Below are 10,764 nucleotides of genomic sequence, written 5' to 3'. Positions count from 1 at the left end.
ATATGGGCCGTTGCCCTACTCCTTTGAGCCACAGGCGCTGCCCGCTACTTCTTAGAGATTGACCTAATGATAATTACATTGAGGTGGGGTCCAGAAATCTACATTATACATAGGTTTGCAGGGTGATTTTAGAGGATCATTGAGCCTATTTCTCTGACATTAATTTAGTACAAATTAAGCTGGGAAGTTAACTGACACCTAATTTCTAGATCAGAGATTTCTATCTTCCAGAATGTGTTATAGCAACTGAATTTGAAGCCCCCACTACAACATTGCTCTACATTTTCCATGATTACTGGAGGTGGTGGGTTGTTTGGGGCTCTCTTAAGTCTCAGTGTTTGTAGGGAGCACATGTAGTATGGCAAAGGGATTTTTAGACTTGTAAATCCGAGTAGCGAGATACTTCTTGGCCCTGTCACTAATGCTTTCTTGTCCTTAGCTCTGTCTTCCCAAGATTCTCCCCTTTCCCCAGAGAAGAGCACAGGAGAGGGAGAAGAAGCAGCTCTGCGCCTCACAGCCAGATCCCAGGTGAGTTTGAGTCTCCACAGATGATTGGAAGTCCACTTTGCTTCTCCCTTTTTGATGTGGAGTTTCATTGTCTGCTAGAGCCCATCTAGAAAGCTCAGTTTTAATTTTAAGAGACTTTTTGAGGGACTAATAGATTTGGCATTAGGGTATTATGTGTATCCTACTTACCCATAGTACTAGATGAATTTCTTCTCTGTCTAGTATTTATTGTCCCTAAACATACACATAAGTAGCATTTCCCTTTCTTAGCCTATTATACTAATTTCTGTGCTTGGTAATGTGGGAAACTGTTTTAAAGATAATGTGTACTTCTTAAAATTTGTTTCTCTAGAGAAAACTGCAAACATGTAACTTTAGGATTTAAGAAAGAAAGCACTTTGAATGCTGAAGTAATTATAAAAAATAATAAATACTCAAATAGTTCAAAGGAATACTGGAAAAGGAAAACAAATGAAGGTTTAATTTTAGAGTTGTTTTTTTTTTTGCAGTTTTTGTCAGGGGCTGGGTTTGAACCCGCCACCTCCAGCATATGGGACCAGTGCCCTACCCTTTTGAGCTATAGGCACTGCCCTAATTGTAGAGTTTTAACATTAAAATCCAGCCTCCAAGAAGAAGAATGCTAAAGTATTACCATGTCTGCAAGTTACTTTTATGTTGTGGCTCTTCCTCCCCAAAGGAAAAAGATGGAAAATATTAAGAGTTGTTAGATTGGCCCGGTGCTTGTGGCTCAAGTGGCTAAGGCGCCAGCCACATACACCTAAGGTGGCAGGTTCGAATCCAGCCCGGCCCACCAAAACAACGACGGCTGCAACCAAAAAATAGCCAGGCATTGTGGCGGGCACCTGTGGTCCCAGCTACTTGGGAGGCTGAGGCAGGAGACTCGCTTGAGCCCAGGAGTTGGAGGTTGCTGTGAGCAGTGATGCCACAGCACTCTACCCAGGGGGACAACTTGTACTATATGAGTGATTGTTGTATTTGTCTTTCAACTTCTGTATGTTTGACAATGGTCATTAAAAATGTTGGTTGGGGAAAAAAAGAGCTGTCCATGGTGGGAGTAGCTTACCACGACACAAAGAATGCTCACTCAATCTTTCTCTTATCCAAAGTATAAAAAGGAGATACTGAACATTTGTAGTGTTTGTAAAAGTAACTTCTCAGGGTCCTTTATATACTTGTCTGTCTGCCTTGGCATAACTACTTTACATTAACCGTGACGACTTTTTTAGTCAAGAAGCTGTTAATTTGCAGCTGATAAAAACTCAAAGTGGCTTAAGCAATAAGGTCTAGATATAAGGCTCAAGCAGTAACATTAAAAACTGTTCTCTCCATTTCACTGACCTTTTTTTTCCAAGGGTGTTACTCTCAAGCAGGGTTTTCTTCTAGTACTATCCTTAAACAAGTTTAGGCTTACATCTTCCCACGTGAAGCATGAGAGAAAAATGGTAGCTTCTCTTGTAGAAATTCCTGCAAAAGTGTTTGATCAACTTTAATGGGGTATTAGGCCTATGACTGAGCAAGTTGTAAAGTTCAGTTACTTCTCTATGGAACTACTCTGCCTACATGTACACACATAAAAACAGATTCCAACCATAAGCCAGAGTCAATATTACCTGAACTATACAGAGTAAAAGTGGCCAGGCATAGTGGCTGGAGGGAAATCAGGGTACAGGTACCCAAACAAGGATGAATACTTCATATATTTCTAGTATACTTTGTTATCGATTGTACCTTTTATGGAAATTTTTTAAAAATCTGTTATTTTGCATGTCTCTAGCTTTTGTTTAATGCTAATATTGTAACTTTTTTTCTCATTGAAATTTGCATGGGCTATTTTTTTATCTTCTACTTATTAGATTTTTTAAATATTAAAGTTTTAATTCTTGCTCATTGTAACAAGGTAAACAGTACAGACATTGATATATTATGATAATACTCCTTCTCTCCCCAAATTCAGTCTACTGAGGGTGACAATTTGGTATATTTTTCCATATTTTGTATTGAACGCAAAGTATTATATCCAGATATGTGGCAGACCCAGCTACTTGGCTGAGGCAGCCTCCTAGTTATTTAGTTACTTTTCACAATTATTTAATGAATGTTTACATAAAGTGTGTTTTCTCTTCAGCTACAGCATTTGGTATGTATTTCAGAAACCTTGGAAAATTATTTCCATTGTCTATGGCTTTGCTTGAAGGGGCATATTAAATACTGACACAACTCTATCTCCTTAAAGTTTTTATATTTTTTATCTTACAGAAATATAACCTTATGATATTTTACACATAAAAATTTGTGAGTTATATCATACTTGAATTTTTGTTTTTGCTGTCATTTTCCATTTAATACTTTTTGCTTTAAATTAATTTCATGTTTAACTGGATTTGGTGCTCACTGCCAATCATTTCATTTCATAACTTCTCCATGCACAAGTTCTATATTACAGTTCATCTTGTGATTGGCCAGATTGAGTATTCTAGTTTGTATTAGGGACTCACAGGGGAGTTATGCAGACATGCCTTTTTTTCCCTTTACCTGTAATTTACTTTGTCAAATTACATTGTTGACTTATTGGTTCATGTTTAATTGGTTCATGGAATTAATACTTAATTCCCCAGAAGACTTTTAGTATCTCAAGGGAGAAACCATGGTCTTACTTCTTTTGGTTCTCATATTGAATTGCCTGGCATATTGATACCAAGTGACTGTACATAGAATATTTGGAATCTGAATACTCTTAGGATACATATCACTTATCACAGTCATTTCCCCCTCATGGGGCAGCAGAAACTGGGCATGAAAGGGATGTCATCAAGTCAGACGGTGAGCAAAATTGTGTTTGTTTCTTAGGAAACAGTGACATTCAAGGATGTGGCCATGGACTTTACACCAGAGGAGTGGGGGAAGCTGGATCCTATACAAAGGGATGTGATGCTGGAGAACTATAGGAACCTGGTCTCGCTTTGTAAGAATGTATTCTCATTGTGACTTTGGAATCTGTTTATGGGGACATCCTTACTTTATCGAATGTCAAATAGCTTAACCAAGCCTTCACTTTTGTATTCAGGAGTCAAAAAGTGTCATTCTGCGGGGCCTAGAGGAAATCTGTTTCTGCTCTAGGCTCATGGTGAATGTTGATGCTTGTTTTATTTCAGGATGCTTTAAATTGACAGAAATCTAATTCACGTTATCTTAAAGGAAAACAATCCTAATTCAGAAAATCAAACATATTATCAGGAATATGTTTTATATATTTTAACCATAAAATTGGTTTGATTTTTCCCTGTATTAGCTTTATTCTTAGCATCTGTCCATGTGGCAAAGATGACGATCGGCAGCCCTAGGGTTTCATTATTCTTTCAGTTAAAGAGTTAAGCAAAAAGAGAAAATGGTTCTTTCCCTTGAGTGTCAGCAACAGAGTCATATGTTCATCAGTGAAATAATCACTAGAGCGAGAAAGAGTACTCTCTGGCCAGTTCTGGCTCCTGTGCCAGCCACTGTGTGTGTGTGTGTGTGTGTGTGTGTTAAAAGGGACTATAATACTTCCCACACCTCAAGTAACAAATCACCACTAGAAAGTGACTTTCCTATGATTTAAGTGTTATACAGGGTGTCTGTGTAAAAAACATTTGTACCCCCTTAATATTTTGAAATTTAAAAAAGGAAGTGACTTTTAGTAAATGAAGGAGGAAAAGAAAAACATTAGAAGACAAAAATCCTAATTATACTGCCACAATCACAATTTTGTGGCACTGCCATTGAATTCCCACTTTCTTCATCTTCTTTCCTAAGGTAAGAACTCATCTGTAATCTTTCTAAAATTTCCACACACAATAAGAAAATTAAAAGAAATTCTTTTCTTTTTTCACATGTAAAAATATATGTCTTTATAAACTCACTTTAACTCTCTACCAGGCCCAGACTCTTGCTGCAGATGTTTTAAGCTCCATTTAGAGCTTATTCCAGATTGTCCTATAATATCCTGTATTCTGTTGGGGGCGGGGGGGTTGGGAATATACTCCGGGATAGATCTTTGTGCCCATCACAAATAGCTAGGTCTAATTTCTTTTTTCTTTCTTTCTTTTTTTTTTTTAAATGAACAGGGCTTCCAGTTTCCAAATCTGAGAACTACAGTTTGGAAAATGGAAAGGAACCATTGAAGCTTGAGAGAAGAGCCCCCATAAGTACCTGTTCAGGTGAGTCAGATAGGTAGGAACCTTCAGAAATGATAGCCCAGCAGGCAGTGAGGAAGCAGCACTCTTCAGTACATAAGAAAGAGCGTTAGAGGTGCCTGTGGATACTGTGTTTTTAATTCTAAACACTTTAAATATATACAGAAGTTAAAAAAATAATGCCCATGTATCGTGTATGTATTCATCACCAAGATTAAACACATACTAATATTTTGCCTCATTTGCCTGTTTTCTATCTTCCTTTCTTTTTTTCTCAATATAAAATACTTAAAAGCATCATAATTGTGCAATTCTGTGAAGTTTTACAAATTGAACATTCATGTAACTAGTGCACAGATGACGAAATGGCCTTACCAGCAGCCCCCTGAAGTACCCTTATACCCTTTTTCAGTCGCCTCCCTCTTCCCATGGGTAACCTTATCCTAACTTGTAACATAGTAGGTTGGTTTTTGGTTTGTTTGTTTTTTGAGGTAGCACCTCACTCTGTGGCGCCTGGCTAGAGTGCAGTGGTGTGATCATAGCTCACAGGAACCTCAAACTCCTGGGACCATGCAGTCCTCTTACTTGAGCCTCCCAAGTAGGTAAAACTTCACCAAACCTGGCAAGTTTTTCTGCTTTTAATATTGATGGGGTCTTGCTTTTGCTCAGGCTGCTCTGGAACTGAGCTCAAAAGATTATCCCTCCTTGGCCAGTATATCTTGAAGGTGTGTATCACTCCATTGTTTGCATGTATTTGTGTCTTATGGGCGTGAGCCAGTATACTCGACCAGTAGGTTAGTTTTGACTGTTCTTGAACTTTCTATAAATGTATCTGTGTGTTTTCTTACATTGGATTCTTTCACTGAACTTAACTGTCAGATACATCCGTGTTGTTGCAAGTCATTGTAGTTCATTCATTCTTACTTTTGTACAATCTTCCCTGTTGTCAGTATGCTGGTTTCTTTATCCATCCTCCTGAAGATGGCACTTGGGTAGTTTCTAGCTTTGGCTATATGAATAATGCTGTTACCTATATTCTTTCACATGTCTTTTGGTGAACACATTTATGCACTTCTCTTGGATATATATGTACAAGTAGAACTGTTGAGTCATAGGATAGGTTCATGTTCACTTCTGGTAGATACTACCAAAGTCCTTGTGCCAAGTACATTCCCACTTGTGGAGGGTGAGTTCTACTTGCTCCACATGCTTATTATCAACACTTAATATTGTCTATCTTCATTATAGCCATTCCTCTGGGTATGTGATATCTTTTAATTCTTAAGGAAATAAAAAAGTTTTGTGTTCAGTTAAAGTCTTTTTATTCTTCTCTACAAATAGCTAATATATCCTGAAGTTGGTGTGAATCATTCCAAATTTGCCTATGTATGTGCATGTATGTACACATATACATGTGTACATAAAACAATATATTTTGTTATACCTTTCCTTTTATAATCTGTTTTTTTAACTTTATATTGTATTTTGATATTAATCTTTCAAAAGACCATGTGTGAATAAACTGGTTTATTTTTACTGTTTTTGCCATCAGTAACAGTTGCAGTGGTCATCCTGTTATTTGTTCCTTATGTTCATCTTGAGAGCTGGTTTATGGTAGGTGACTAGAAGAAGAATTACTGGGTCTTAAGGAATCATTACATATTTAGCTTTACTAGGAACTGCCAAGTTCCTATTACCATCAGCCAAGTCTGATGTTGATGGACTCATTCGTCTTATGGGTGCAGAATAATTCAAATTTTTTAAATTTGCATTTGTCTAGGTAATAAATATAAGTGAATTTGAGCATTTCATGCCTATTGGCTATTCAGGTTTCCTCTTTTTTGAACTACCTGTTGAAATCCTTTGCCCATCTTTTAAAATTGGGCTATTCATATCTTTCTCTGGATTTTTTGGAGTTCTTTATAAACTTTCAATACTAATACTTTTGTTCATAAATTAATGTTTAAAGTGTGTTACAAATCAGTGAGAAAACATTGGTCCTTCCAATCTTTGACTTATTTAATGATGTCTTAGGCATATAGAATTTTTAAATTTTATTATCAGATTTGATGTTTTTTATAGTTTGCTTTTTGTGAATTGTCTTTCTTACCGCATGTCAGAAAGGTAATTTGTACTTTATTCTAAAATGTCCAACTTTTGTTTTGCAGGTATTTATTTTTGTATGTGATGTGAAATAGGAAACTAGTTGTATCTTTTTCCATGCTTAAAGCCTGTCTGACGTCATTTATTGAATAATCTTTTGTTACTGTGGTACACCCAGTTCCCGTATATACTTGTATCTGTTTCTAGACTCTCTGGTTTACTTTATCTATACTGTTTTAATTTTTATACTTAATTATGTGTATATCTCATAAAGAAAATTTTGAATTTTTTTTTAATCTTGTTCTTTTAGATACTGAGTTTTAATATCTTTCCCTGTGATTATGGATATGTCTGTTTCTTTTTGTAGGGCTGTCAGTTTTTGTGACTTGCCTGGTTACCACCCTTCTTTAATGTTGGAGATATTGCTATTTTCTTAGTAATCTATGAAAGCTCTTCATAAATGAGGTTTTAACCCTTTGCTGTGATATTTTTTCTAGTTTTTTTCCTTTCCCTTACAGAGATTTTTTGGTGTACAAATTTAATATTTTATCATTTTTTATTTTCTGCCTTTTGAGTACTGTTTAAAAAGTTTTTTTCTCACCCCAAGGTTACATAAATATTTGTCTCTGTTTTGTAATAGATTTGATTTTTAATTTTGCCTTTAAGTCCTTAATCCATTTAGAATTGCCTCTTAATTCTCTGGGTGTACCTTCTTAGCCTTCATTTTTGAACAGGGAAATGTTTGAATTGCTCAAGATTTGATTTTAATATCCCTTCCCTTTGGATACCTGGAATCATAAACTTGAGGGCTTGCAAGGGCCAGGATGTGATATAATTGAGTGAAGCAAGCAGGGTGGGAACTGGTAAACCAGAAGAGCACAGGCCTCAACCTAAAGGAGTGGCCATCCCTCCATCAGCTCCAGCTCAATGCTGGCAAACTTTCTGTGCAAAGATCTAGGTAGTAAATATTTAGGCTTTGTTTGGCATATGGTCTTTATGCAACTACTCAGTGTGCCATGGTTGTATGAAAGAAGCCTTAGACAAAACACATGAATGGATGTGGCTGTGTTCCAGTAAAACTTTTATTTAGAAAAATAGGCAGTAGGCTGTAACTGCCAATCCCTGCTCTAAATGTGATTGTCATTTGGTATTTTCAAGAGAAAACCCAGGTTTTTTTCAAGAGAAACCTCAAATTTACATCTTTTTGTGAAATCTTCCTGTTTTTTAATGTAGGCAAGTAATTTTAAAAGTTTGTATAAACAGTGTGAGCCATAGAAAACTTGTCTGAGGTCATGTTTGGCCAACTGGTCACCTGTTGGCAGCCTCTGCTTTCTCCTGAAGTAGTCTTCATCATTCACACAACCAGTTACCTTCAATATAGATGAACCAAATTTATATTTCCATCCTAGACCTCTCTCTAGAGCTCCTGTTATGAATGTTTGTGTAACTGTTTGATTTTGTGTATATTGATGACATTTCAATACACCATATTTAAAACTGAACATCTAAAATATGTCCATGGGCCCCACCCCCATAGGTCCCTTTTCTGGTACTTGTTTTAATGATACTGTCTTACCAAAGCATACATGCCGGAAATCTGAGCAGTCTTTACATTTCTCCCTCTCATCTTTATTCAGTTCATCATTGTATTTACCCACTTCTATTCTAAGTATTTCTTCACTGTTCACGTTGCTTCACATCCCTTTTGTTTGCCTGGGCTGCTAAGATAATCCCCTGAAGCCCACCTCTGCTCATACTCCATCCACTACATTGTAACAAGAGTGACGTTTTCAAAATCAGATCCAATCCTGTCATCCCTTTGGTTAAAACAATACAATGGCTTCTCATTGCCTTTAGGATAACAGACAGAATCTTTGAGGCCTACAAAATCTTGCAAAATCTGGCTTTTACTCACTATTCCAACCTTACAGCTACCCTCCCTTTGTTTCTGTGCTCTATTATAGCAGTTCTTGAATGTTTTGGCATCAAAGGACCTAGTATAACTCTAAAAATTACTGAATACCTTGAAGTTTTGTTTACATGGGTTATACATATCTATCAATATTTATTGTATCAGAAATTAAAACAGAAATATTTAAGATTTCAGCTAATTTATTTAAAATTAACAATTGTAAACACAGAATCATTTTATGAAAAAAATACTATTTTCTGAAACAAAAAAAAATTCAGAAGAATGGCCTTACCTTACACTTTTGCACATCTCTTTAACATCTGGCTTAGTAGAAGATAATTGTACCTGCTTGTTCATGCAGTTTGTCGTGATACATGCTTTACACACTTCTGTTGAAGTGTGTAAAGAAAATCCAGTATCACACAGAGATAAGTGGGAAAAAGATACGTTTTATAGCCTTTTTATATAATCATGGCTATTCTTTTAAACAATTTAAAAACAGAACAAGTGGTAGTTTCTTAATATCCATAAATTTTTCAGACTCTGTTACGTTGAAATCTATTGATCTTTTGGCAAAACTTAATTCACTAAATCATGTAGCTCTTCCATGTTGATATTTGACATTGTACAATATTTTTAAAAAATCATAATTTTTAATTCCTAACTTACCTTATCAGAAAAGTCTTTAAATTTTAGGAATCTGTCAAGCTCTTAGTAGATGAAAGTTTTCCAAACCTTGTAATTTCTGCCTAAAAGCTCATATTTTGTTTTCACTTGTTTTTCTTGAAATGATAAGCTCACTTTTGTCACACCTGCATAAATGATCACATGAGACATGGATTGACAGTACACGCTGCCAGAGGTGAGCCTACCCATAGGTGCAGGATTGCACTGAGCACTTCTCGCAGAGTCCTTTTATTGAGAAGATACACAGTGTGCAGAAAGATTACTAAGCAAAGACATGCAGGGGCCGTGTGCTCAGGGACCATGTGTTTTAGGGGCTACGTACTCAAGAAAATGATCTATATGAGTAAACAAAAGATGGTAAAAAGTTATATACTCAAGGAAATGATTTCCAAAAAGACTACATGCAATTTCCTTCACTAATTCTTCAAGGAACTGCCATAAAATGCTTGCTGTTTGACATCAGCCTTAGAACCACAGGATTGATCTTTGCTCCTCCAGGATTACTGAGTTACTTGGCAGCTTGCCTCCAAGTGATAAGAGGTTTCCAGGCTTGCCAGGAGAATGTCTTAACTTCAGCAATTCCTCAGATGAGTTATGATATTGGTGGCTGTTGTAGTAAGTATGATTTTTAATCCTCTACACACTTTGTTCATTTTTCAGAAGTTGTCAATACTCAACATGGGTAACATAGTTTGTCTTTCATTTATTCTTTCACATGTATAAATGGTAGTCCCCAAGAAAAGTAGCTACTTCAGCTCACAGCTAAAATGATCACAGTGTGGTTTTCCTCAAGACAACCATTGTAGTTTAGTATGAACAGAATTGCCTTATGAATATTTCCTATTTTATCAGCCCAGAATATCAAAAAGACATATATACTCAGGGTTAAAATTTAATGAAATTAGTAATGTTTGCTGCTTTTCTAGACATTTTTAAGTGAAGTTGGCAACAGAATACATGATGGGACAGAATATAATAACTACTAGTAAGTTTGGCATCATTATCTTGATTTGTGCTAAGTCATAAGCAGCTTTACTGCCATTATTTTTGCAATATCAATGAAAGTCTGAAGACAAAAAGACAAATAACATCTGAATTATTTTGAAATCAGTTTTGAATTTATCTGAATTATTTTGAAATACAGACTCCTAGGGGTGTTTCATAAATGTTTTTATTTAATGCTCATGAGATAGTGTTACTATCCTTTATGAGATGGATATTATTATTGCCACATCTTTCAGATAAGGAAACTGAAATAGAAAGGTTGAATAACTTGCCCAAATAACAAAAATAGTTAAGTGGCAGACCTTCAATTCAGATTCATGTGTTGTGATTGCAGAGTCCATATTCTTTTTTTTTTTTTTT

At 35.9% G+C, this 10,764-nt stretch overlaps 1 protein-coding gene across 3 annotated transcripts in view; it reads left to right on the top strand.

Annotated features, from left to right (window-relative positions):
• The window catches only part of ZNF286A (zinc finger protein 286A), a 16,044-nt gene that overhangs the window by 1,108 nt on the left and 4,172 nt on the right, over positions 1-10,764 (top strand). The window contains exons 1-3 of one of the 3 annotated variants that reach the window (XM_023514022.1): positions 438-528; positions 3,376-3,490; positions 4,629-4,721. Coding sequence is in view for 2 of the 3 variants with exons in the window: in XM_012805974.2 (XP_012661428.1) it covers positions 440-528; positions 4,629-4,721 (182 nt within the window). In the remaining variant the exon portion in view is untranslated. Of the gene's footprint in view, positions 1-437; positions 529-3,375; positions 3,491-4,628; positions 4,722-10,764 lie in introns of those variants that run through there. The other 2 variants (XM_023514021.1, XM_012805974.2) reach the window with 2 other exon arrangements.

This window comes from Otolemur garnettii, unplaced genomic scaffold (assembly GCF_000181295.1).
Source record: "Otolemur garnettii isolate 467f Iridium unplaced genomic scaffold, OtoGar3 scaffold00046, whole genome shotgun sequence".
Lineage (NCBI taxonomy): Eukaryota > Metazoa > Chordata > Mammalia > Primates > Galagidae > Otolemur > Otolemur garnettii.
This window is presented reverse-complemented; position numbering and strand designations above follow the sequence as displayed.